The 25,871-nt window shown below is 46.5% G+C and overlaps 1 protein-coding gene across 1 annotated transcript in view; it reads left to right on the top strand.

The window, feature by feature from the left end:
* Positions 1-25,871, top strand: part of LOC144785173 (cathelicidin antimicrobial peptide-like) — a 138,757-nt gene that overhangs the window by 23,078 nt on the left and 89,808 nt on the right. Inside the window, exon 3 of the mRNA XM_078664234.1 lies at positions 14,220-14,297. Within this exon, the coding sequence (XP_078520360.1) occupies positions 14,220-14,297 (78 nt within the window). The remainder of the gene's footprint in view (positions 1-14,219; positions 14,298-25,871) is intronic.

The following is a 25,871-nucleotide window of genomic DNA, read 5'->3' as shown; positions in this document are numbered from 1 at the left end:
TGGGTAGGCAAGCCAGGACAAGCGGGGAAACAGTCTGTGGATAGCAAAACCACGTGCTACAGGTGCGGAAGTGCAAACCACGCGGCTCAAGATAAACGCTGCCTGGCATTCCGGGCGAAATGCATGTTCTGTGGCCTAATAGGACACTACGAGAAAGTATGTCGCAGGAAAGGGAAGAGGTCGGTAGTGAAGTACATAGCACAAGACCAACCAGGAGGAAAAGAAGAGAAACTGGATGAAGAGGACCTAGTGTTGTTTATCAAGGAACAAGTGTTGGGAATAGAAAACAAGCGCTCTAGTAAACCGCGAGCTGACATGCTGATAGGGGGTGTGAAGATCAGAATCGCGATAGACTCAGGATCCCGGTACACCATAGTCCAAAGATCAGTGTGGGAAGAAGAGTTCCAGCCCAGCCTAGGACCCAAATTGGAATCACCTGATATATGGACTGTGTCGTACACGAGCGGTCCGATCCCCATGGTAGGCTACAGGACCCTGAAGTTTGAATTCAGGGGAAGAACAGCAGAGTGCAAACTCTACGTGGCAGAGAAGGGCCCCTCGGTGTTGGGATGGATGGACCAAGGAGACCTAGGGATAAAACTGGACCCAGGAGGTGACGTGCAAGTGCTGCTGACGGACTGCGAATGCTGGCCAGACCCGGAGAAAGTAAAAAAAGGCTTCCTGAAAGTGTTCGGTGGGAAGGTTGGCAAACTGGAGAAATTCACGCACAAAATCCTACTCAAAGAAAACTCCCATCCAGTGTCCCACAAAGTCCAGAATATACCCATAGCGGTGAAGGACGCCGTGCAGCAGTAATTACACAGATTGGAAGAGCAAGGAATAATTGAACCCATAGACAGCTCGGAGTGGCTGGCGCCCTTAGTTGTGGCAAGAAAACCCAACGGCAAGGTGCGTCTGTGTGTCGACCTTCGAGAGCTTAACAAGTGCCTCATAGTGGAGAAATTCCCGTTGCTCCGAATAGAAGAAATGCTAGCCAGAACGAGGGGAGTAAAGTGGTTCTCCACCATTGACCTTGCGTCTGCCTATCATCAGATAGACCTGCACCCATCAAGCCGGAAATTCACGTCCTTTATAACACCCTTCGGATGCTATCAGTTCCGCAGAATACCTTTTGGGCTAGCATCGGCCGCAGCGGTGTTCCAAAAGCTAATGCACCACCTGTTCAAGGATGTGGAAGGCATCCAATATTTTCAAGATGACATCTTAGTGATGGGGATGGACCAAGAGGACCACGACAGGAAGCTGAACAAAGTGGTGAGCGTGCTACAAGAGAAGGGCCTGACTGCTGAATGTGGAGACTCTCAGCTTCGCATCCAGAGTGTTATCTCCCACAGAACAAAAGTTCAGTGTGATTGAGAAGGAAATGCTGGCGGCGGTATGGGCCATGGGGAAGTTCAGGCAGTTCCTGTGGGGTACGAGATTTCGTCTACAGACAGACCACAAACCGCTTGTCAAGGTACTCACCTCGAGTGGGCATGCGACCACCACCCCACGCATAGCCAAGATGACGCTGAAGCTGTTGGAGTACACGAACGATGTCGAATACATACCTGGGAGGCGCAACAAAGTGGCTGACTACCTCAGTCGAGCCTCAGCTATGGAAGAAGCGCCCACTCCATCGTTGGAGAATGAAGAGATGGTAGCAATAATGGAAGACTCAGAAAGAGTGATCAGCAAGCAAGAATGGGCACAGGCGTATGAGGAGGACGAGGACATAAAAGAAGTCAAAGAATGCCTAATCAGCGGTTGGCCCGAGAAGAGGCGGTTGAAAGAGGTGCTCAGGAAATTTTATGAGGTACGGGAGGAACTATCGATGAGCGACTCCGGAATCTTTTTGTATTGAGGTGATAAAGTGGTGCCCCCCACGAGATTGATCCCACTCCTGCTGAGCCAGCTACACGAAGGACACCTCGGCATTGTGAAAACCAAACTGCAGGTGAAGCAAATGTGTTGGTGGCCGGGACTAGACGGTCAAGTGGAGAGGCACATGAGAGACTGTGACCAGTGCCAAGGAGCGGACAAGATATTCAAACCGCTAAGGCCAGCGTTGGGAAGATTAGAGCAGCCTCGCAACCCCTGGGAGGACGTATCGGTTGATATTCTGGGACCGGTATTGGATAACCAAGGTATGCCAAAGTACTTGTGTGTTTTGGTGGATAAATACTCTAAATGGCCGGAAGTCCATGTGTAGGAAGAAATGGACTCCGACACAGTGATAAAGTTTCTCACCTCAGTGTTCCTGAGGGAAGGGATCCCGAGAACAATCCTGAGTGACAATGGACCGCAATTCACATCCGAGAAGTGGTGCAAGTACACAGAGAGGAATGGGATCAAAACCAAACACACCTCAGTGTACCACCCATCGAGCAACAGACAGGTGGAAAGATTAAATCGGGTCCTCATGGGGTCCATACAAGCTGCCATCATGAAGGGCAAGGACTGGGAGAAGGAAGTCCAGAGTATGATATGGGCTTACAGGATTACCCCCACCTCTACAGGGTACAGCCCATTCCAGATATTAAGGGGCAGGCACCCATTTACTAAGGACAACGTGGTCTGGAGGGAAAAGACCGTCACCAGCAAATGGTCACCTGCAGTTGTCCAGCATAACCTTGAGAAGGCCCAGAGAGTATACACGGAACACTATAACAAGAGGAGAAACGTGAAGGAAGCAGCTCTTGAAAGAGGGGAATGGGTGAGAGTCAAGCTGGCAGTGCTGAGAAGGAAAGGAGAAAGCAAGTATAGCCCGCCCATGCAAGTGGAAGATGTATATGATAGAGCTGCGTTACTCAGTGACGGTAATGTGTGGTCCCAAGACCGCATGGCTAAAATCAACACGATCCTACAATGGCCCGTGGAGGAAGAGAAAGACCGACAAGATCAAGGACCGAGAGACAGCGAAGAACGAATGGGTGAAAGAAGCGGAAGCCAAGTAGAAGGTGAATCACACGTAGAAGGAGAAGATCTGGAAGTGCCGGGTGTGGGGGAAGCCCAGGCCGAGAAGGGCATGACACCCAAGAAAGATGAACTGAGTCAGCAGAGGGACAGAATGGAGAACCCTGCAGAAGAGGGTGCGCGAGAAGCTTCCACACCGGTAAGACGTACATGTGCTGGAAGAGCGGTGATCAGGCCTGCTCATTTCAGAGACTTTAAACTGGGGGGATGTTAAACCTGTGGATTCAAGCATTCTTTTGTATATTTATAAAAAGGGCAGATATGTAGTTTCGCGCTCTAGTCCTTGCGGTTGCTTATGACGCGACACGCAAGGACGTGAGATCAAAGGAGGTGCGCATGCGCGAGACGCGATATGCGCATGTGTGAGCGACCAGAGCGCGAACATAGTAAGACGCTCGGTGCTCTTCTTGCAATGGTGAATAATTTGAATAAATAGATTCCCCGCGACCTACAGCATTTGTCTCCTCATTTACAGAGGTGAATACACAACTTCACAAACACTCCATCAGCTTCTCCTGAAGCAGCCAGTTCAGAAACTTGTGCAAGTAAAGCTGCAGATCTGTATAATAAAACAGATATATCCCTAGCTCAGGTGCACGATGACTTAGAGTCTTGGACTCCCAGACTAAAGTGTAAAAGAAAAGTGTTTGCCATACACAAGAGCAATAGGTCACATATCCATGAAATTAAAAGGCTGGAATCTAAAAGAAGAAATTCAGTGAGCACATCAAGGACCTACCTAGGGCCCAACCAGGAGTTGGGCGGAATGGAATATCTGGGTGGGATACAGCTCTGCCCAATCACGAGAAATCCTATCAATTTTAGTAGCCATAAAAGCCAGCCAATAAAATCAGGTGCAGATTCGGTAGGGGATGTAGGTGGAGCCCGGCCACTAACATACCCCAATCTAATAAATGGGGAAAGGATAGTAGGCAGCACCACCCTCCCTGTCATTAGCCTGCTCTGCCCCCTGAGCAAAGGCTCCTTTGGCCGTAAAGCAAAGATGGAAGAATCTCAATTTATTAAACAGTCCAAAATCGTTTAAATGCATTATCTTAGTGACCTACACAGATGTGAAAGAGGTTTGGCATTAGATCTAAACCATCCTTTGTGCAGTTATCCAGTTGGACAACTAGAAGTTCCTAAGATGGTGATGAGATGGGTAACTGGGGCTAGAAACGTTCAACTGTGGTTACAGGGTTAAGGGCACAACACTTCATTTATGAGATGTTACCATTGGGCAGCACCACGGGCCTTCCTGTTGCGCTGAGAAATAAAGGTATTTCTCGTCATTGCGCTCCTCTACAACTCCTCTGGGGAGTAATATGTTTTCAGCGCTGCCTCAGAGTTATGATTACTCGCAGTGTTAGTGGCCTCCGTAGTTGAATATAAAGAAGAAATGTCCGTAGCAGTAGTCGTTTGCCCCTCCTTGATATTTTGCGAATGCTTGGAGTTTGAATCTTCTCTTCCTTTCACTACTGTGACCAAGGGTTCAAGTGGTTGGACTGTTCTTGATTCAGATGGCGCCCCATAGACTCTTGGCGCAGCTTGAATTGAACCGACCAATGTTCCTCCCACGATGGATTTCGTGGGAGTCAGAAGGTCTTTGTTGGGTGAGGCTGCCATTGGTGTAGTTAAAATTGGCCCTTCTTCAAGATGAACCTCTAGGCACAAGGAGGCCCATTCTTCTTTCTTAGCCTCACCCTCGCCCTCTTTATCCTCTCTTTTTTCGATGTGCTCTTGATTGGAGTAGGGTACTGTCTCTGGGCAGAGGGGGAAGGAAGGTTGCTCAAGCTTTCATTATTGAGAGCCAACACTACCCCTGTGTCCTTCAGAAATGAAACCTTTGAATAGATCTTGGGCTGAAAGCCGCCCCTGCACATAGCGCGGTTCTGCCTCTGGTTGTCATTCAGTGCCACGAGGCTGCCATGGGATGTTATCTCCTCCATAGCCTGATTTTCGTTGCTTGAGATCTCACTGAGGCCTTTACTCTTCTTTTTCCTCTTGCTGAGTATAGCTGTAACTGACCGCCTCTCTTTCCCTGACCTCATTGCTATTGTAATCCTTAAGTCTCTTTAGGTCTCCTAAGGTCTCCTTGATTTTTTTTAAATTGGTAGCCTTGAGATGACCTTAAGTGCTTAGTTCTGCTTGGTCCTGCTGAGACCTACTTGGCCCCCGGACCTCCTGGGGGCTGTTGGCTAAGAGGTGGCTGCAATGACCTGCTCTGTTGATGTAACAGGGCCTTGTGTGATACAGTCACAGGGATTGCAAAGGGTGGGGAGAGGGGGTACGAGCAGGGCTCACAGTCGGACCCTCGCAAGCTATGCCCAGCCTAGGGGTCGATTAGGATGGTGGACGGATTGCCCCCGCCGGGCTGGCGGTAGCCATCGCCGGCCCGGCGAGGGCAATCCGTCCGCCATCCTCACAGAAATGACCCCCCGCCACATTAGGATGGCTGGGGGGTCCGCGGCGGACGGGAAGACCGCCCACCGCTTTTCCACCGCGGTCGCCTTCGGACCGTGGCGGAAAAGGTGTAATATGGTGACGGTGTCTATCAGATACCGCCAGCCATATTAGGATGTGCCTTGGGGAATGTGCCGCCACGGAAAGGCATACGGTCTTTGCTTTGGGGGCCGTTGCGGGGCATGTGCATGGGGGGTGCACATGGGGGGTACCTATCGTACCCCCTGCGTTTCGAAGTACCACATGGCAGGCACCGTGCGGTGCCTGTCATGTTGTGCTTTGAAACGCACGACGTGCATTTTTGGCATTGCGGCGGGCAGTGCTTTCAGCACCGCCCGCCACAATGTTAAAAATGCGGGATGCACCCGCCACTGTGGCGGGTGCATCCTAATTCGAGGCACGGGACCTCCGCCCTTATGGCGGACGGTCCCTGCCCACAACAGGATGGCGGACTGACAAAGCCCGTCCGCCATACTAATGACCCCCTTAGTTAGGTTGCTTCTAGGGGCATGCAGTCTAGCGCCATCTGCTAAAGATTGAGGCGCTTGCTCCTTTCCCCCCTTGCCTCTCTGCTTTTCCCCGTACTAGCTGTCAGGGCTGCCACAGACAGGAACCCTGTCCTACAGACGTTATCGTTTGTTGTTTACTGTTTTACTGTTGTGCAGCTTCCCTTTGCTGTTGCCGCCGTCTCCAGCCGCCGTCTCCAGTCCTGACGCCACGAGCAAGGCGAGGCTGGGCAGCCAATCACCCCAAAGTGGATAGCGCTGAAGAACGACGGAGCATGACCTTAAAACCCTGGTCCAATCTCTTGTTCTCTCCAGATTGGACTACTGCAACTCTCTTCTCACTGGCCTCCCCAAATACCACCTCTCCCCCTTTAAATCTGTTTTCCATTCAGCAGCTCGTTTTATATATGGGGCCAAAAGAAGCGACCACATCACACCCATTTTATCCACCCTCCGTTGGCTTCCCATCGAGGTAAGATCTATCTACAAGACTGCCTGTCTCACCCACAAAGCCTTGCTCTCCTCCTCTCCTCGCAACCTGGCGAATAAACTGAAACTCTCTGGAGGCTCTAAACCATCACGTAATGCAGAAAATCTATTGCTTGAACCTCCCACTTTCAAGAAGGAAAGGTCGATGGCCCAATCCTTTTTGAGCCAATGCAGTGAGAATCTGGAACTCACTTCCGCCTCAGCTCCGGACCACCACCTCTTCCCAGGGCTTCAAATCTGACCTCAAAGCTCTCCTCCTTCAAAGACACTTCCAAATTTAATTCACGCCCTCTCTATTATCAGAAGGAAGTCCTTCCATTATAGGAAATTCTGTTCTACATGACTATAGAAGTGCCTTCCTGATGTGTTCTTGAGGTTTGAGAGTCTACCATTTATTGCAGAATTATACTTCTACTTGTCTTGTGTTCTCCTTTGCAACATGCACATGTCACTTTCCCTCTTGCAATGTATAGTTTGCTACGTCTTGTATTTTGTTTGCTTTTGATACATGCACAATTGCCACCATTGCCTCATGTAACATAACGTTTGTTCTTGTGTTTTGAGTATCTGCCATTTCGTGCAGTATTATACCTCTATTTGTACTTTGTACCCTTTTGTAACATACACACATGTCACTTTTTTTTCCTCTTGTAACGTATCGTTTGCTACCTCTTGTATTTTGTTTGCTCTTGATACATGCACAATTGTCACTATTGCCTTATGTAACCTAACATTTGCTTCTGTAACATGCTGACTTGTAATTTCTCCTCGTGTTTCACTACTGTTCCTATTGTAAAGCGCTCTGACACCTTCAGGTAAAGTCTGTGCTATATAAAAACGCATTAAATAAATAAATAAATAAAATAAATAAAAACAACCAAGCCCAAGGCAGGGCGGAAATTGCCTTGAGGTCGTCGGTGAACCAGGATGCCTTCTTGCTTCTGGGTCTGCTGGGAGGATTCTTTAGTGGCGCGAGGTCGTCGGCGCAGGCGGTCAGCCACTGTGTGAAGTTGCGGGCTGCTTCGTTGGGGTCCGTTGTGTTGGCGGGTCGGCTCTGGCTGAGGGAGGTGGGGAGCTGGTCTGCGGTGATCTTGCTCCAATTCCTGTGAGGTACCTGTTGGTGGTGGTGTGTCGTGGATCTTTTGAAGCTGAAGTGGACACAGCTGTGGTCGGTCCAGTGGAGTCCGGTGGCGTGGCTGAAGGTGATGTACTTGCTGGAAGAGAAGACGGGATCAAGCGTGTGGCCGGCGTAGTGGGTGGGGGTGTTGACCAGTTGCTTGAGTCCGAGGTTGGCGAGGTTTTCCAGCAGGGCGGTGGTGCTGCGGTCTTTCTTGTTCTCCAGGTGGAAGTTGAGGTCCCCGAGGAGGATGTAGTCAGTGGAGGGGAGGGCGTGCGGGCTGATGAAGTCTGTGATGTCTTCGCTGAATTGTGTGCGTGGTCCCGGGGGTCTGTAGACGAGGGTGCCTCTGAGGGTCGTCTTAGGGTCGGTGTGAATCTGGAAGTGGAGATGTTCGGCTGCGGTGAAGGAGTGGTTGGCGTCGGTCGTGATGCGGATGGTGTTCCTGTGGACGATGGCGATGCCACCTCCGGTCTGGTTGATGCGGTCCCTCCTGATGATCTTGTACCCGTCCGGGATGGCGATGGCGATGGCGATGTCGGGTGCAGAGGAGGCGTTCATCCAGGTTTCCGTGAGGAAGGCGAAGTCCGGTGATGTAGCGTCGAGGAGGTTCCAGAGTTCCACGGCGTGTCTGTGGACGGAGCGGGTTTCGATCAGGATGCACTTGAGGTGGTTGCTGCTGGTGTTTGTCTTGGCGGGTGCGGGGCAGGTTCGTAGGCAGGTGAACTTGCAGGTGCAGCAGGTGAAGGGTCCGTGGGTGCGTCTCGGGGTGGCTCGGCAGCAGGCGTGGGTCCGGCCGGCATTGAGTGCGTTGAGAGTGGCGGCGTCGTAGGTCAGTCGGGTCGTCTTGCCTCGGCGGGGAGGGCCAGGGGTCCTGGCGCTGGGCGCGGGCCAGGCGCGGACGGGCGCAGACGGGCTTACCTTTGGCGCACCTTCGGCGCTCAATCGGCGCTCCCGCTGCGTGCGTCCGCTGCGCGGTCGCTCTGGGGGCGTCATAAGTAAGGAGCCGGGAGGGAGGAGCAGCTGGGTGGCGGGAGCAGGGCGGCGAATGGAATCACAGGGGGGCGGGGCCGCAGGGAGGCAGCGGCGGGAAATTCCAAGAAGCAGCGGGCAGCGGGAAATTCCCAGGAGCAGCAGGAAATTCCCAGGAGCAGCGGGCAGCAAGCGAAGGAATCTGCAGGCAGGAGGCGGCAAAGGCAGGCAGGAGCGGCAGCAGTGAGTGGGGCGACCAAGCCCTGTGGAGGGCTGAGCGGTCACACTCTGAGGTCCCCTACGGTCCCCTTAAGTAAGGAGCCGGGAGGGAGGAGCAGCTGGGTGGCGGGAGCGGGGCGGCGAATGGAATCACAGGGGGGAGGGGCCGCAGGGAGGCAGCGGCGGGAAATTCCAAGAAGCAGCGGGCAGTGGGAAATTCCCAGGAGCAGCGGGAAATTCCCAGGAGCAGCGGGCAGCGAGCGAAGGAATCTGCAGGCAGGAGGCGGCAAAGGCAGGCAGGAGCGGCAGCAGTGAGTGGGGCGACCAAGCCCTGTGGAGGGTTGAGCGGTCACCTCTCACCTTCTCCGGTTCTCTCTCCCCGTTTAGTGGTCGTTGAACTATTCAGATGGTAGAAGTCAGCCAGATCTGGCATAAGAAATACCTTATCAACATGGGCTGTGGCTGAAAAAACCTCTGTCTCCACAAGCTTGGAAGCCCTGATCTGTGTAGGGCAGAGCTTCCACCACCATGTCCACTATGCGTTTCCTTGTCCGGATCAGCAAAACATGACATGGTGTCCTGGAAAGGAAAAACTATGATTGTCAGGTCCGGCTAGGGAAGTTTTAATATGGAAGACACGTTACTTAGGGCTGGCAAAGGCTTGGGACCAGCCCTCCAAGCTGTAAATGTGCCGCTGGTCATCAAAAAAGTTAATGAATTTGCATTGTACTTCATAAAATGATAGGTTCTTGCATTTCTAAGAGTCTGTGCAGTTCATGACCTTTTGCTGTTCATTAGGTTTTGTTCACCAGAACCATAAATGTTGTTATTTAAATACACTGCCTTCCCCCATCCAATTATATGAGAATGGCGAACTTTAAAAAAGACGTGCAGGGTCATGCACAAAGGTTAGTGGGAAAAGCTGTAAATAAACTTTAACATCTTAAATAAATTATCTCCGAAATAAAGTTGGAGGAAAAATCTAAAACAAAATTATTTTTCACGAAATGTAATTTTTAGAAGACTATACACTTTACAACTTTGGGCAGTTGTGAAGCTTGCCATTTTCACATACATACCAGTGGATTGGTGTCACTACAACGCGGTTTTTTACAACGCATTCCGTTACATCTGAATATTTACAACGCATGATCCATTACATCGGATGCCATTACAACGCATGGCATTACATAGCAGGTGCCATTACAACGCATGGCATTACATCGTAAGTATAGGTAAGTATACCTTTTTAAAAAAAATGTAATTAAGTTAATTTAATTAATTTAATTTAATTAATTTAATTAAAATACATTTTAAAATAGTAATTAATTTAATTTAATAGATTTAAATCTATTTATTTAATTTAATTTTAATAAAAATTGTAATTAATTTTAATTAATTAATATAATGAAATTAATTTAATTTAAATATTTTTAAAATTGTAATTAAATTAAATTAATTAAAATAATTTATTTAATTTAATTAATTTAATTAAAAAATGTAATTAATATAATATAATTAATTTAATTTAATAAATATATTTTAATTAATTTATAAATGGTAAATATAATTTAATTAGCCCTAAGTACAAACCCAACCCTGAACCCTAAAACACCCCTGTACCCCAAAACCCAAACCCAACCCTAAAACCTAAAACACTCCTGTACCCCAAAACCCAAACCCTGCCCTGAAACCTAAAAACACCCCTGTACCCCAAAACCCAAACCCTGCCCTGAAACCTAAAAACACCCCTGTACCCCAAAACCCAAACCCTGCCCTAAAACCTAAAAACACCCCTTTACCCCAAAACCCAAACCCTACCCTAAAACCTAAAAACACCCCTGTACCCCAAAACCCAAACCCTGCCCTGAAACCTAAAAACACCCCTGTACCCCAAAACCCAAACCCTGCCCTAAAACCTAAAAACACCCCTTTACCCCAAAACCCAAACCCTACCCTAAAACCTAAAAACACCCCTGTACCCCAAAACCCAAACCCTGCCCTGAAACCTAAAAACACCCCTGTACCCCATAACCCAAACCCTTTAATTATAATTAATATTAATTAAATTTATTAAATAAAAATTAAATACTTACCTATACTTACGATGTAATGCCATGCGTTGTAATAGCATCTGCTATGTAATGCCATGCGTTGTAATGGCATCCGATGTAATGGATCCTGCGTTGTAAAAGTTCCGTTGTAATAGACTCCCGTTGCGATGTAACGGTGCATCACCATACCGGTAGCACAATTATAATTATACGTGGCACAAAGATAGCGCCTTAAGCGTTAGAGGGACCAGCTGCTTTCAGAAATAGCAAGGCAGGCAGATTCTCAGCTGTCCTTGTTGTGCAATAGGATCGAGGGCTGCACCTCATTAATGAGACCCAAAAAGTATTAAACCAGTTTGGTGTTGCTTGTGTTCTTGTTCAAAGGTGACTTGACCGGCAGTTTGGGCTGGACCATTCCTTTTGCAGGAGGACAAAGACTGATTTGCATATGCTTGCTCCCTGCCAGAGAAGGAGGGGCAGATTCACAAGCCCCTTGCGACAATTTTGCGCTGCATTGCGTCACTTTTGTGACGCAGCGGCTGTGTAACCTTTGCAGCCAATTTACAACGTCTAGGGAGATGCGTCACATTGTAAAGCCCTGCGTCACATTATACCTGTGTCAGGCATAATGTATGCAGGGTGGTTGTTCTCACACAGGAAAGCCTTGTAAAAGTGACGCAGTGAAATATACAAGCTTTCACTGCGCCACTTCTAGGACGCCACTGCGTCAAAACCTTACGCTAGTTTGAAGCAAGCAAAAGAAGTAACGCAGTACAATAAGTATAGGCCTCAACATGCATTGCTGGGGTTGTCGTGCGCACGTCACAACTCCAGCGATACGTGACTTTTGGGCCAACAGATGCGTCAGAATTTGTGACGCATCTGTCAATTCTTGTGCCAAGGTGCACCGTATTGTAAATACGGAGCATCCATGGTGGTGCAAGGATATCGCGGACTGGTGCAGGTAAACTAAGACATCTCTACAGATGCGTCAGTTTCTTGTAAATTTACCCCTGGGCATTCTGCAAGGAATCCACTCTTCAGTTTTTACTATTTTAATCCAGCTCGAAAAAACAAACCTGAAAGAACATCATAAACTATTTAGGCAAGCATACACATAAGTTGCTGCAGAGAAATAATGCTCTTAGACCGGATGCTGAAGCATTGAAATATCTTATGATTTTCTCCCCGGAGCAGCCAGCAACATCAATGACCTTTTAGCCAAGATATTTGGAAATGAAATTTCTATCCTCATTTAAGAAAACGGAAATTACCTGTATTATATCAATCAATCAATCAATCATGGGCTTATAAAGCGCAGACTACTCACCTGGAGGCAGGTCTCAAGGCACTGAGGGAAAGGGTGGGGGGTTCACTGAAATCTAGAGGGTCACTGAGTTCCATCGAAGAGCCAGTTCTTCAGGTCCCTTAGGAACTTAGGGAGCGATGTAGTCTGTAGGGGGTGGAGAGGGAGGAAGTTCAAAGCCTTGGCCGTGAGGAGGGAGAAGGAGCGACCTCCTGCTCTGGTTTTCTTGATCCAAGGTACCTTCGCGAGGGAGAGCTAGGCCGAGTGGAGGGAGCGCTGGGGAGCGTGGCACGTGAGGCGGTAGTTCAGGTTGGCGGGTCCGGCGTTGTGGAGGGCCTTTTGTGCGTGGGTGAGAAGCTTGAAGGGGATTCTCTTCTCAACAGAGAGCCAGTGTAGGGTCCGTAGGTGTTGGTTGATGTGACAGTGGCACAGTAGGTTGAGGACTAGTCTGGCGGCTGCGTACTGGACGTTCCGGAGTTCGCGGTGAGGTTCTTGTTGATCCCGGCATAGGGTGTGTTGCCGTTGTCCAGTCTGCTACTGATGGCTTGTGTGATGGTTTTCCTGGGTTCGGGGTGGATCCAGTTGAAGGTCTTTCGGAGTAGGCGAGGATGTGGTAGCAGGAGGAGGTGATGGTGTTGACCTGGTGGTCCATAGGGGTCCAGGGTGATTCCGAGGTTGCATGCATGGTCCATAGGGGTGAGGGGGGTCCTCGAGGTCGGGGGGCAACCAAGTGTTGTTTCAGGTGTTAGGTGTGTGCTTATGATGAGCACTTCGGTTTGGTCCGTGTTGAGTTGTAGGCAGCTGTTCTTCATCCATTTGGCGACGGCTTCCATTCCATGTTGAAAGGTGTGTCTGGCGATGTTGGGTTCATTGGAGAGGGAGAGGATGAGTTGGGTATCGTCTGCGTACGAGGTGATGTTCAGTTCATGCGCTCTGACGATGGATGCAGGCGGGCCATGTAGATGTTGAACAGGGTTGGGCTAATGGTGGATCCTTGTGGGACTTTGCATGTGGTTGGAGTGGGTTCTGAGAGAAATGGGTGGAGTCTGACTCATTGAGTTCTGCCAGAGAGCAAAGAGAGGATCCAGTCGAGGGCCTTGTTCCGTATACCCACTTCATGGAATCTGCGGGCTACGGTATGGTGAGAGACAGTGTCGAAGGCCGTAGAGAGGTCCTGGAGGATGAGGGCCACAGTCTCTCCTCTGTCAAGTAGGGAGCGGATGTCGTCTGTTGCCGCAGGTGCATTTTCTGAATATTCAGGGCAATTTCAGACCTGTGTTAAAATATTTTCCTGGGTGCTTTTAGCTTCATTTGACTTTGTGCATAAAGGACATATTCTATTTTATTCAAGGTGAACCTCGAAATGCAGCGTTCACTCACCTACCAAGATCACACTGTTCCTGGTCAAAGGCCCCCTCAGTGCAGCAGCTCACCATAATACAGAGGGCAAGCATTGTTACAACATCGCCTACAAAGCAGCACACCAAAAACACACCCATCTAGCTGTTAAGATGTTCATCGCTACCCCATCCTACACCAAAGCAATCATTTTTCCCCCGAAATCAGAACAAAGTACTAATATGTGAAGGAAAGGCTCCCACTCAGCTGAAATTATTTGGACTCGAAGTCTGCAGCCTTCCGTTTACTTTTCCTTTCATCACAATCTCTGTACCTAAACAGCCAGGACTCCCACCTGATAAGCCCACATTAACTGATGTGCTTAATTTGAGCCAAACTTTTTGTCAACACTTATGACAGCTGGCATATGGTGGCTCTATTTGTGCAATTTAGCGATGAGCTCAATAACAGTTGTTTATACATTCAATATACGTTACAAATTACAAATGCCTGCCGCCCAAGCCATTCTTATATTTATGACAGCCTTGAACACTCGGAATTGTCACAGTATAGCAGTGTGATGGTTAGTAGTTGTGTAGGAACTGTCATTGGCAGCGCTGGCAGTGGTAAAGGGTGGTACAAGCTGTGGTGGCCTGCTGACGAGGGCCCTGGAACTTATTGTTTTATAAATTAAGCACTGATTAACTAAAATATACTTCCCCTTTATGGAATCTACATGTACAAACTATAAATTAATAAAATGTGTCTATTACTTGCAGATTGTGAAAAATTGTACTACAGTGATTCGTAAAGGCAACAACACTGCAGACTTGCTTTGTGACCCTGCAAATTCAGAGGTAAGTGCACCACTGAGATAAAACATCTGAAAAAATACCTGTTGACTATACAGGCAACCAAGATGTATATTATAAGACAACACAACCTCCGGGGCATATTTATCAATGATTTTGAGTCACCCATGACAATGCTAGGGGCCAGGCATCCACCCATGGATTTTGGTGCATTTCCAGATTTAACAACACCGGTAAACCTGGGAATGTGTCAAAATGCTACACCTTCCCAGGAGAGGCACTACAAGGGATAATATTTAGATTTCTTCCTTTTGCTTCCTCTTTTTAAGTGTGCTGCTTAGAAAGAGGAAAATGCCCCTGGGGGTTGTTTTGTGCAGGAAGCTGTCCATTCCTGCACAAAAACAATTGTGCCTACAACACAGGCACCTTTGCACCATGGCACATGGTGCCTGCATGGGGCTAGGCAGCTTAAGGGGTGCCTGCGCAAGGAAAGAACAGGAATGCCCCATGTAATGATAAATATAGCACATTCCGGCCGTATCCCTTTAACGCAGTGCAGCAAGGTAGCTTGCTGTACTGCATTAAAGTTTGATAAATGTGGCCACTGGTGTATAGTTACCCTCAATGAACTGGCTTTGGTGCAGTCCTATTGGTGAAAACAGGCAACATACTTGTATGTTTTAGAAACTATTGCAATGATAGAAAAAAAATGTTCCCTTGGTGACTTTAAATTAAATTGGGCAAAAGTGTGCTGAGAACATTCTGGGGGGGGGGGATGAAAAGAAAAGGGGCAGGAATGAGTGTATGGATTATAAGGACCTCATTCTTTTTTGTAATTGAACGCTTTCTTAGATATAATATTTAAAAAGGACACCTTACTCATAAGCATTATCAGATAACTATATATGTAAATTGTGGTAACAATATATATGTAAGCAGCCTAAAATAATGCTCAGTTGAACATTCAAGTACAGATTAAAAACTGAATATCATGTTTGCCTAAAGGTTAACAAATAAATATTATCTATGAGATTTTTAGATAAAAAATAAGAAATAAAGGAAAGGGGGGATAAATAGGAGTGTTCAAAATTAAAGACATATTCACAATAATAACCATGTTTCACAATTAAAAAATATATAAAAGTATAAAAACTATGACATTGCTAATAGAATGTCATGATTTATACCAATTTCAAATTAAGTACACTGTCAGCATGAGAATACAATTTTAAGGATACTTCCTGATGGAATTGGCTTAGAAATGTTGTGATAACGTATGGTGCTAGCAAGTATTAAAGTTTTTTTTACAAAGGCCTCATTCAGCTCGAGGCGTTAATCCTGATTCAAGCCCAAAAAGGGCTGGGTGGAATGGGGGTGAGAAGCAAGTTGTCTCTGAACTAGTGTGAGATGTCACCTTCACAGAGATTGTGCAAATTGAAGGCTTTGGGGCGTAAGGTTAGTTTTCTTTGAGAGGAAATAATGACAGGCAGAGGCAGCATAGCTAAATAACAAATACAGTGATCCCACAAAACAGAACAAAGAGGAGACCAGGGAAAAGCAGGAAAATGAGAAATCCAAAATAAAAGTGGGTTTACAAGTGTCCGTCTGTAGTAACAACAGCAGAAGATAGCAGATGATAGGGTAAAATTACAGTTCTGATGAGGTGATACTTCGATGGTGCTAGTGCTTTTGCTGTTTTAGTGAATTCTTCTGGTAGGTCAAGTGTAGTGAAAGAGAAGGAAAAACAGAATGAAGGTCTTAAGACTTTGACACGTCATTAAATGTCTCAATCCAAAAGGGTTTACGTGGCTGTGCACTTTGCCACCAGCAACATTTTTAGGAGTTCCTCTGAGCCTAGTTTGACTGTGGGTAATAGGGTATGGCCTAGTGGAAGAAGATGTGATACTGGGCCACCAAAAGCAGGTAAAGGGTGGAACCACTGGGCAAATGTCGATGGAGGAAAGGGGCAAGTGACTTCGTGAAGGCAGGAACTGCAAGGTAGTTGAGATGATATTTGATGGTTCCAGAGGAGTAGCAGGAAACCAAAGACTTGGTACCTAAGCCTTGATGTCTTATGGATGAATGGCCCAACTGTGACATAAAAAACATTTTTATGTACTGCATGGGCGTACTGTGGTCGGTTTAACTTCATTCCAGTATTGCTTTTCATTTCCACATTCCTTGTTTTGACCATTGATTAGTCAGGGAATGAAGGGGTGAGGCTCAGACAGCCAACATGATCTACTTGCCCTCTTTCTTTGCTCCTTATCACTGACGGTAGAAGGTTCAATTTCAGGGCTGTGTACAACAGGTTGTGTATGTGAAATGGTGAAACTGTGTAAGAGGTTATCTTGTATTATAGCTTCTTGTTTTGCCTTAGAGTTTAAGAGGGCGGTATAAGCCAGGAAGCATCACCCATTTCATTCTTCTCTTGGAGTTCTTCTAATTCTAACAGTGACTGGTGCAAATGAGTCATTATCTTGAATCTCTGTCACAGCAAATTCTGCATTAAGGAATAGCTAATATTAGCAGTCAAGGTCTAGTCTTTCCGATGCAGCAGCATGGTGCGTCGAATGAATTAAGACAGGCTGCAGTCATGAACCTTCAACAAGGCCCAGACATACACATCAATTTATCTTCAGAAATGTATTAATAATCAAAGCATTACATAAAACATATACCTCCCTCTCTGCAAATTTTAAAAACTGGTGGCACTATAAGGTACCATATTGATTTTAACGTTAGCACAGAAGACACCACACACTATGCCCTTCTAACCAAGGAATATCAAGTACTGTCGCAATTTTCATTTTTCAACTAGAATGGACTAATGCAACACTCTATGTCTCGAGCCTACAATGATTGGATCCAGTGATAACAAAATATATTAACTATGTTCACATAGGATTTCAATTCAGTAATCCCGATAGGGCTTTTGACGTGACTTGCCAGATCTATTGAGATTGCAACCAGTCTCTAGATTAAAATCTACCTTAAAATACGGAAAACATGGAAGAAATGTTATTCTCTCTTAACTCCCATTCAGGAGTAATCCCACCCCACTCATCTGGTCATCCTCGCCCTAAATACCATGGAAAATACGCATCTACCTACTGCATGCAATTTACAAGATATTAGTCAATATTCAACTACAAATAATTGCATGAAAAAGGTCGTTTGACTTTTACAGTCTTTCATGTCCTGCATTCCATGGCAGATCAATTTATCACTGTCGATCAAAGTTCTCTGTCGATTTTGGACCAACACTGGAGCGTGACAGCATGTTGTAACTCAGACCTAAAACAAAATAATCTCACAAAAATATTAAATAGGGACACACAAATAATGACAGAAGGTGTAAATTTACAAATGCCACCTGATCTCTTAGAAAGCTATGTTGGCTGATACTGGGGACCAGATTTAAATTTACTGTTTTCAATGGTAGCTAACCCTTTCCCTAATTGTTATTAAAGTTTAATAGGCTTTAGTAATTAACCAAGAAGTAGAATATCAGATTGTCTATCAGAAAATTACAAAGAGTAGAACTTTAGAAAACAGGTCAAATGCATAACAATTTTCAAACTAGTGAGAGAACTAAGTATTTTAAAAAAGAAGCAACAAAGTTGAAATAGTTAAAATACACTAATTAATGAGACAGCAAATAAAATGTTAAGGCAAGCATTTTCTTTTTTTTATTTCAAAGGTTTTTATTGAGAGGGCATATTTAAAACATAGCATATTGATACAGTACAGATTCATCGGATGTATGACGTTACAACGCATACTTTTACCACGCATACCTTTACAACGCGGTATTTACAACGAATACCGTTACAACGCATAGCGCTTTGGGGTGCTGGATAGTGGTAAGTATAATTTTCTATTCCAACTCCAGTCCCCGTGGACACTAGGGAAGGTGTTGGATAGAAAATTTAACTTATTACCTATCCTAGAGCGCCCCCCAGCGCAATGCGTTGTAATGGTATGCGTGGTAATGCCTGCGTTGTAATGGTAGTGCGTTGTAAAAGTTTCGTTGTAAACGTTACATACCGATTCATCCAACGTCAAAACAGGTTTGTATAAGGATACTTGTGACATGAAGAGCAATACATCTCTGTTTTTTTTTTTCGTTTAATGTTAAAAAGAGATTAGAGAGACAGATTAGCATGAAAAATATAAGAAAAGCATCAAGAAAAAGAACACAGGGAAATACATAGTCCTATATGTGTGTCAAATTATATTAATGCACAGAAAATTCTGTTAAAGAAATCCATGAAAACAAGGCATTAAGACAAGAGTCCAGTATAGTAATGATAACATTAGAGTTCACAATAAAAATATTATTGAACTATTAAAGAAGGTTAAAAAATAGTAACATTGCTGACAGAAAGTACAATATTGAGTATCTTAGGTCTACCTAAATAATTAGCAAAAAGAGCCCAAATTCTAAAGTTTGAAGTTTGGTATGTGAGATGAAAATTGAACTAAACCAAGTCAGTTTTATGATTGCAGCATATCCCGTTCCACCACACAAGTTTCGTAACATCTATCCTTTCGGAGATGATCTGAATAAAATATATAGGAAATAGGAAATCTACCGATTTACCTTTAACTGATAATATATTGCATTCTGGAACAAAACTACCCGAAATCGTATTTTTAAATGGTACCACAAGACTAGTAATAATAATATTATTAATTAATATAATTAATAACCGTCCACCCTCTCTCTATCCTGAGACTAGAACTAAAATACCAGGGCCCTAATTTATGAGGCTATGCGTCACTTTTACGCCGCTGGTGCGTCACTTTTTGTGACGCACCAGTGGCATAAAAAATGCGCCTTGTTGCGCCATATTTACAAAGTGACGCATCTAGGTAGATGCATCACTTTGTAAACCCCTGTGCCACATTATACCTGTGGCAGGTATAATGTATGCAAGGGGGCGCCTTGACACAAGAAAGGGTCGTAGAAGTGACGCAGTGAAATCTATGTGATTTCACTGCGCCACTTCTAGGACACAAATGCGTCAATTTCTTACGCCTGACTCACAGCTGGCGAAAGACTGAAGCAGGCCCTTTCACATGGGGCTTGCCCCATGTGAAAGGATACATTGCTGGAGTTGCGTCACTTTTGTGACACACTCCAGCAATGCGTCACTTTTGCGCCTACAGATACGTCAGAAATACTGACGTATCTGTAACTCCTTGCGCAATGATGCGTCATACTGTAAATATGACGCATCATTGGTGGTGCAAGGAGGGCGCAGTGAAAAGTGACGCATCTCTGTTTTCACGCAGCGATGCGTCACTTCTCATAAATGAGGCCCAAAGTTCGGCCAACAAACACTGTTTGCACCAGATTTTGGATTCCAAGTTAATTTGCACTCAAAGTATTTGCACTACAGGTAGTACCTGAAGGGGTTTGCACAAAAAAAATCAAGTCAGAAATAAGGAGGTGAATTCGCAGTTGTAGTGTGCCATAAAATATCTGTTATTCCTTATTCTGACCTTGCACACTTTGGGGAATATTTACAAGGAAATGGTGCAACGCTGCACCACATTTTGCATCGCTGCAGTATGCCATTTCCAAAATGCAGGGATGCACTGCATTTACAAGGATACGTGCACCCATGTCTTCCCCTAGTGCTAGCTCTAAAAATAGCTGCCTAGCGCCAACACAGATACCCTTTCATCATAATGCAAGGGTGACTGCATTGCAGGGTTGATTGTTTATGTTCAGAAAGGGATACCTTCCTGCACATAAACAATCATTAATGGCGCTTTGCTGTTTCGATGCAGCACACATATAAAAGGTAAAAACGAGGAGAAATAAAAGTATTTCTCCCTGTTGTGCCAATTTAACAGCTGCTTTTGAATGGCATTAGTTTTTGGAGCTGCCTCAAATTTACTGATCCTTGTAAATCTGCGGCAGCGTCAATAAGCAATGATTGTTGCAGTGGAACACCCACAGGAACACCCATTGCACGCCCCTTTCATGCAGATACCTGCTTGAAAGGGTACCCTACATTCAAAGTATAGTTAACCCACAAATAGTGGCGCAACGCCACTTTGTAAATATGGAGCAAGGCTTTGCGCCACAAGTGATGTTATAGTGGCGCAGTCCCCTTGTAAATATGCCCCTTAGTTGGGCAAAAAACTGCATGAGGGGAAACTGCTACCCAGAGGTAACAGAGCAAAGCGTAGCTGGCAGTCTTCCCTCCTGTCTTTGCTTTCACACCTCTACTGTTCTTTCAGGTCTTTTTATGGTTGTATAAAAAATATTAAAAATGCTTTTAGTGATTTGACCATTACTATTGCATAGTGAAGGTGCTTTCATGTATATGACACATTTCCTGTAAGGACAAAGTCTCTCAAGTTTCTTAAAAAATACAATATGCTTGGAGGCACTGTGGCGGTCCAACCTACTATATTGCGTCCTCCGACCACCACTTCACATCCAGGGAATGGCGGTTACCTGACAGCAGTACCAGGGTAGTCTGACAGCCCAACTTGTAATGGGGCAGTCGGACTGCCAATGAGGTGTAGGCTGGACCACCACAGCCACACCACAGGTCTGGATGGCGGTCCTCAGACTGCCAGACTTGTAATTTGGCCCTGAGTGTTAATAACCTAGCAATATCCTGGTCCAGTAGCTACATTTTGTGTCTTTGGATTACGAATGTGAAATACCCGAATTGTTCAAAGAATAAAGTGCACCAATGTTAACATTTTGGAAGCTGGTAACAAATGTATAATTTGGAGAGATCTCACCGGTTCTAAAATCTAATTTAGATGCTGTGGTCTATTGAAATTTTATCTCGGCATTCTGGAGAAGATATCTTTACAGCAGATGCAATTTTCCTCGTCAGATTTTTGATTGGCAGGGAATTTTCCAAAAGAAAGATTACCACTTCCACCATAACAAAGAATTTACAGTTACAACACAACTCCAAAACAGCCCTGAGTCTTTCTTTAGTAGTCACCTGAACCAAACAGTCTTGTAATTTGCTGCCATATTTTACTCTTTTTAATCATATATTTTTAAAAATTACATTTGCATCAATATCTTTCCTGAGGGAGATTAAACAGGAATGAGTAAAGATTGGTTCTAGCATAGGTTCAGAATGTTTCCCCCTTCCTGATACACCAAGGAATTTTCTGCATAAGGTCATGTTTGACTGTTTTTCTCTTCTATTAAAGACCATTCTCTACTGTCCTGGTTCACTGTACCAGAGTTATGGCCCTTTAACCAGGCAGAAACCAAGAAGGACTCCCTAGGAGTTTAGAAAGCACTTCATCCTTTAAAGTTGAACTCTTTCCATGCACACATTCAAGGGTTAATTTCTTGTTGACCAAACCCATGTCTCAGTTTCTCTGTGAGGATAATTGGTTAAGACCAGATGAGAAACGAAACAGCCAAGTGTTTATCGAGGGACCATAAATTCAGCTATGAAATAAAAACAGAGTTGCTATAGGTAAAAGAGGATTTCCAGGCAGGACTCAGACAAAGTTTTCAAAATAGAGCAAAACTATGGGGCATATTACCAACAACTAGCGATATTTATCGCTAAATGGGCTTAGCAAGTTTTTTTTTATCGCCAAGCATCGCCGGATATTATCGCAGAGATAACGTGCTATTAGCAACGTTTATCTGTAAAGCGATAAAATATCCGGCGGTAGCGGCGAAATGCGTGAATATCGCTGAGAATACAGCGATATTCACGCATTAACGCCAATGGGGACTTAGCCACAATATCCACTTCCCATTGGATATAATGGCTAAGAACTGGTCTGAGCAGACGTTAGCTTTTGGAGATATTCGCGCTTAGCGCGAATATTTCCATCGCTACGCCTGCGTTGATAATAGGCGATAGCGATGTTAGCGACTGTTTTTAGTCGCTAACAGGTTGGGTACGCCCACTTTGCATGTCATTAGCGATAAGCAAGCTGGGCTGAAGACGGCTGAAATGCCAGAAACCGGTCCTCGGAAGCTTGTTTCCGGTCCAGGGAAGGCATGGCTTGGCAGTTCGGGATGCTGGACTGTTCCCATGAGGCACAGGGTCAGACTGATTTGCATATGGCCATGTCTAAACTGGGGTGGCAGAGTGGGCTAAAGAACAGTGATGGATTAAACCCAGATCTGTTGACTGGGTGTGAGTGTTTGATTAGTTCAGATGCTCCGTCCATCACCACCCCCTTTTGTACCACTTTGTTTGCCATAAGTTGGCTGGGTATGCTCAGTCGTGAGTCCCTTGCTCACTTTGCCACTGGATTCAAGCAAGCCGGGCTGAAGACGGCTGAAATGGCAGAAACCGGTCCTCGGAAGCTTGTTTCCGATCCAGGGAAGGCATGGCTTGGCATTTCGGGCTCGACTGCTCCCATGAGGCACAGGGTCAGACTGATTTGCATATGGTCATGTCTGAACTGGGGTGGCAGAGTGGGCTAAAGAACGGTGATGGATTAAACCCAGATCTGTTGACTGGGTGTGAGTGTTTGATTGGTTCAGATGCTCCGGCCATCACCACCCCCTTTTGTACCACTTTTTTCGCCATAAGTTGGCAGGGTATGCTCAGACGTGACTCCCTTGCTCACTTTGCCACTGGATTCAAGCAAGCTGGGCTGAAAACGGCTGAAATGCCAGAAAAAGGTCCTCGGAAGCTTGTTTCCGGTCCAGGGAAGGCATTGCTTGGCAGTGCGGGCTCGACTGTTCCCATGAGGCATAGAGTCAGACTGATTTGCATATGGCCATGTCTGAACTGGGGTGGCAGTGTGGGCTAAAGAACGGTGATGGATTAAACCCAGATCTGTTGACTGGGTGTGAGTATTTGATTGGTTCAGATGCTCCGTCCATCACCTCTCCCTTTTGTACCACTGTGTTTGCCATAAATTGGCAGGGTATGCTCAGACGTGATTTCCTTGCTCACTTTGCCACTGGATTCAAGCAAGCTGGGCTGAAAACGGCTGAAATGCCAGAAAAAGGTCCTCGGAAGCTTGTTTCCGGTCCAGGGAAGGAATGGCTTGGCAGTGCGGGCTCGACTGTTCCCATGAGGCATAGAGTCAGACTAATTTGCATATGGCCATGTCTGAACTGGGGTGGCAGTGTGGGCTAAAGAACGGTGATGGATTAAACCCAGATCTGTTGACTGGGTGTGAGTGTTTGATTGGTTCAGATGCTCCGTCCATCACCACTCCCTTTTGTACCACTGTGTTCGCCATAAATTGGCAGGGTATGCTCAGACGTGATTCCCTTGCTCACTTTGCCACTGGATTCAAGCAAGCTGGGCCGAAGACGGCTGAAATGCCGGAAACCGGTCCTCGGCAGCTTGTTTCCGGTGCAGGGAAGGCATGGCTTGGCAGTTCGGGCTGGACTGTTCCCATGAGGCACAGGGTCAGACTGATTTGCATATGGCCATGTCTGAACTGGGGTGGCAGAGTGGGCTAAAGAACGGTGATGGATTAAACCCAGATCTGTTGACTGGGTGTGAGTGTTTGATTGGTTCAGATGCTTCGTCCATCACCACCCTCTGTTGTACCACTTTGTTCGCCATAAGTTGGCAGGGTATGCTCAGACGTGAGTCCCTTGCTCACTTTGCCACTGGATTCAAGCAAGCCGGGCTAAAGATGGCTGAAATGCCAGAAACCGGTCCTCGGAAGCTTGTTTCCGGTCCAGGGAAGGCATGGCTTGGCAGTTTGGGCTCGACTGTTCCCATGAGGCACTGGGTCAGACTGATTTGCATATGGTCATGTCTGAACTGGGGTGGCGGAGTGGGCTAAAGAACGGTGATGGATTAAACCCAGATCTGTTGACTGGGTGTGAGTGTTTGATTGGTTCAGATGCTCCGTCCATCACCACCCCCTTTTGTACCACTTTTTTCGCCATAAGTTGGCAGGGTATGCTCAGACGTGAGTCCCTTGCTCACTTTGCCACTGGATTCAAGCAAGCTGGGCTGAAAACGGCTGAAATGCCAGAAAAAGTCCACGGAAACTTGTTTCCGATCCAGGGAAGGCATGGCTTGGCAGTGCGGGCTCGACTGTTCCCATGAGGCATAGAGTCAGACTGATTTGCATATGGCCATGTCTGAACTGGGGTGGCAGTGTGGGCTAAAGAACGGTGATGGATTAAACCCAGATCTGTTGACTGGGTGTGAGTGTTTGATTGGTTCAGATGCTCCGTCCATCACCACTCCCTTTTGTACCACTGTGTTCGCCATAAATTGGCAGGGTATGCTCAGACGTGATTCCCTTGCTCACTTTGCCACTGGATTCAAGCAAGCTGGGCCGAAGACGGCTGAAATGCTGGAAACCGGTCCTCGGCAGCTTGTTTCCGGTCCAGGGAAGGCATGGCTTGGCAGCTCGGGCTGGACTGTTCCCATGAGGCACAGGGTCAGACTGATTTGCATATGGCCATGTCTGTACTGGGGTGGCAGAGTGGGCTAAAGAACGGTGATGGATTAAACCCAGATCTGTTGACTGGGTGTGAGTGTTTGATTGGTTCAGATGCTCCGTCCATCACCACCCCCTTTTGTACCACTTTGTTCGCCATAAGTTGGCAGGGTATGCTCAGACGTGAGTCCCTTGCTCACTTTGCCACTGGATTCAAGCAAGCCGGGCTATAGACGGCTGAAATGGCAGAAACCGGTCCTCGGAAGCTTGTTTCCGATCCAGGGAAGGCATGGCTTGGCATTTCGGGCTCGACTGTTCCCATGAGGCACAGGGTCAGACTGATTTGCATATGGTCATGTCTGAACTGGGGTGGCAGAGTGGGCTAAAGAACGGTGATGGATTAAACCCAGATCTGTTGACTGGGTGTGAGTGTTTGATTGGTTCAGATGCTCCGGCCATCACCACCCCCTTTTGTACCACTTTTTTCGCCATAAGTTGGCAGGGTATGCTCAGACGTGAGTCCCTTGCTCACTTTGCCACTGGATTCAAGCAAGCTGGGCTGAAAACGGCTGAAATGCCAGAAAAAGGTCCTCGGAAGCTTGTTTCCGGTCCAGGGAAGGCATGGCTTGGCAGTGCGGGCTCGACTGTTCCCATGAGGCATAGAGTCAGACTGATTTGCATATGGCCATGTCTGAACTGGGGTGGCAGTGTGGGCTAAAGAACGGTGATGGATTAAACCCAGATCTGTTGACTGGGTGTGAGTGTTTGATTGGTTCAGATGCTCCGTCCATCACCACTACCTTTTGTACCACTGTGTTCGCCATAAATTGGCAGGGTATGCTCAGACGTGATTCCCTTGCTCACTTTGCCACTGGATTCAAGCAAGCTGGGCTGAAAACGGCTGAAATGCCAGAAAAAGGTCCTCGGAAGCTTGTTTCCGGTCCAGGGAAGGCATGGCTTGGCAGTTCGGGCTCGACTGTTCCCATGAGGCACTGGGTCAGACTGATTTGCATATGGTCATGTCTGAACTGGGGTGGCATAGTGGGCTAAAGAACGGTGATGGATTAAACCCAGATCTGTTGACTGGGTGTGAGTGTTTGATTGGTTCAGATGCTCCGTCCATCACCACCCCCTTTTGTACCACTTTTTTCGCCATAAGTTGGCAGGGTATGCTCAGACGTGAGTCCCTTGCTCACTTTGCCACTGGATTCAAGCAAGCTGGGCTGAAAACGG

Source organism: Lissotriton helveticus, chromosome 10, assembly GCF_964261635.1.
Source record: "Lissotriton helveticus chromosome 10, aLisHel1.1, whole genome shotgun sequence".
Classification (NCBI taxonomy): domain Eukaryota; kingdom Metazoa; phylum Chordata; class Amphibia; order Caudata; family Salamandridae; genus Lissotriton; species Lissotriton helveticus.
The sequence above is the reverse complement of the archived record's forward strand: the minus strand, read 5'-3'. Positions and strand labels throughout refer to the sequence as shown.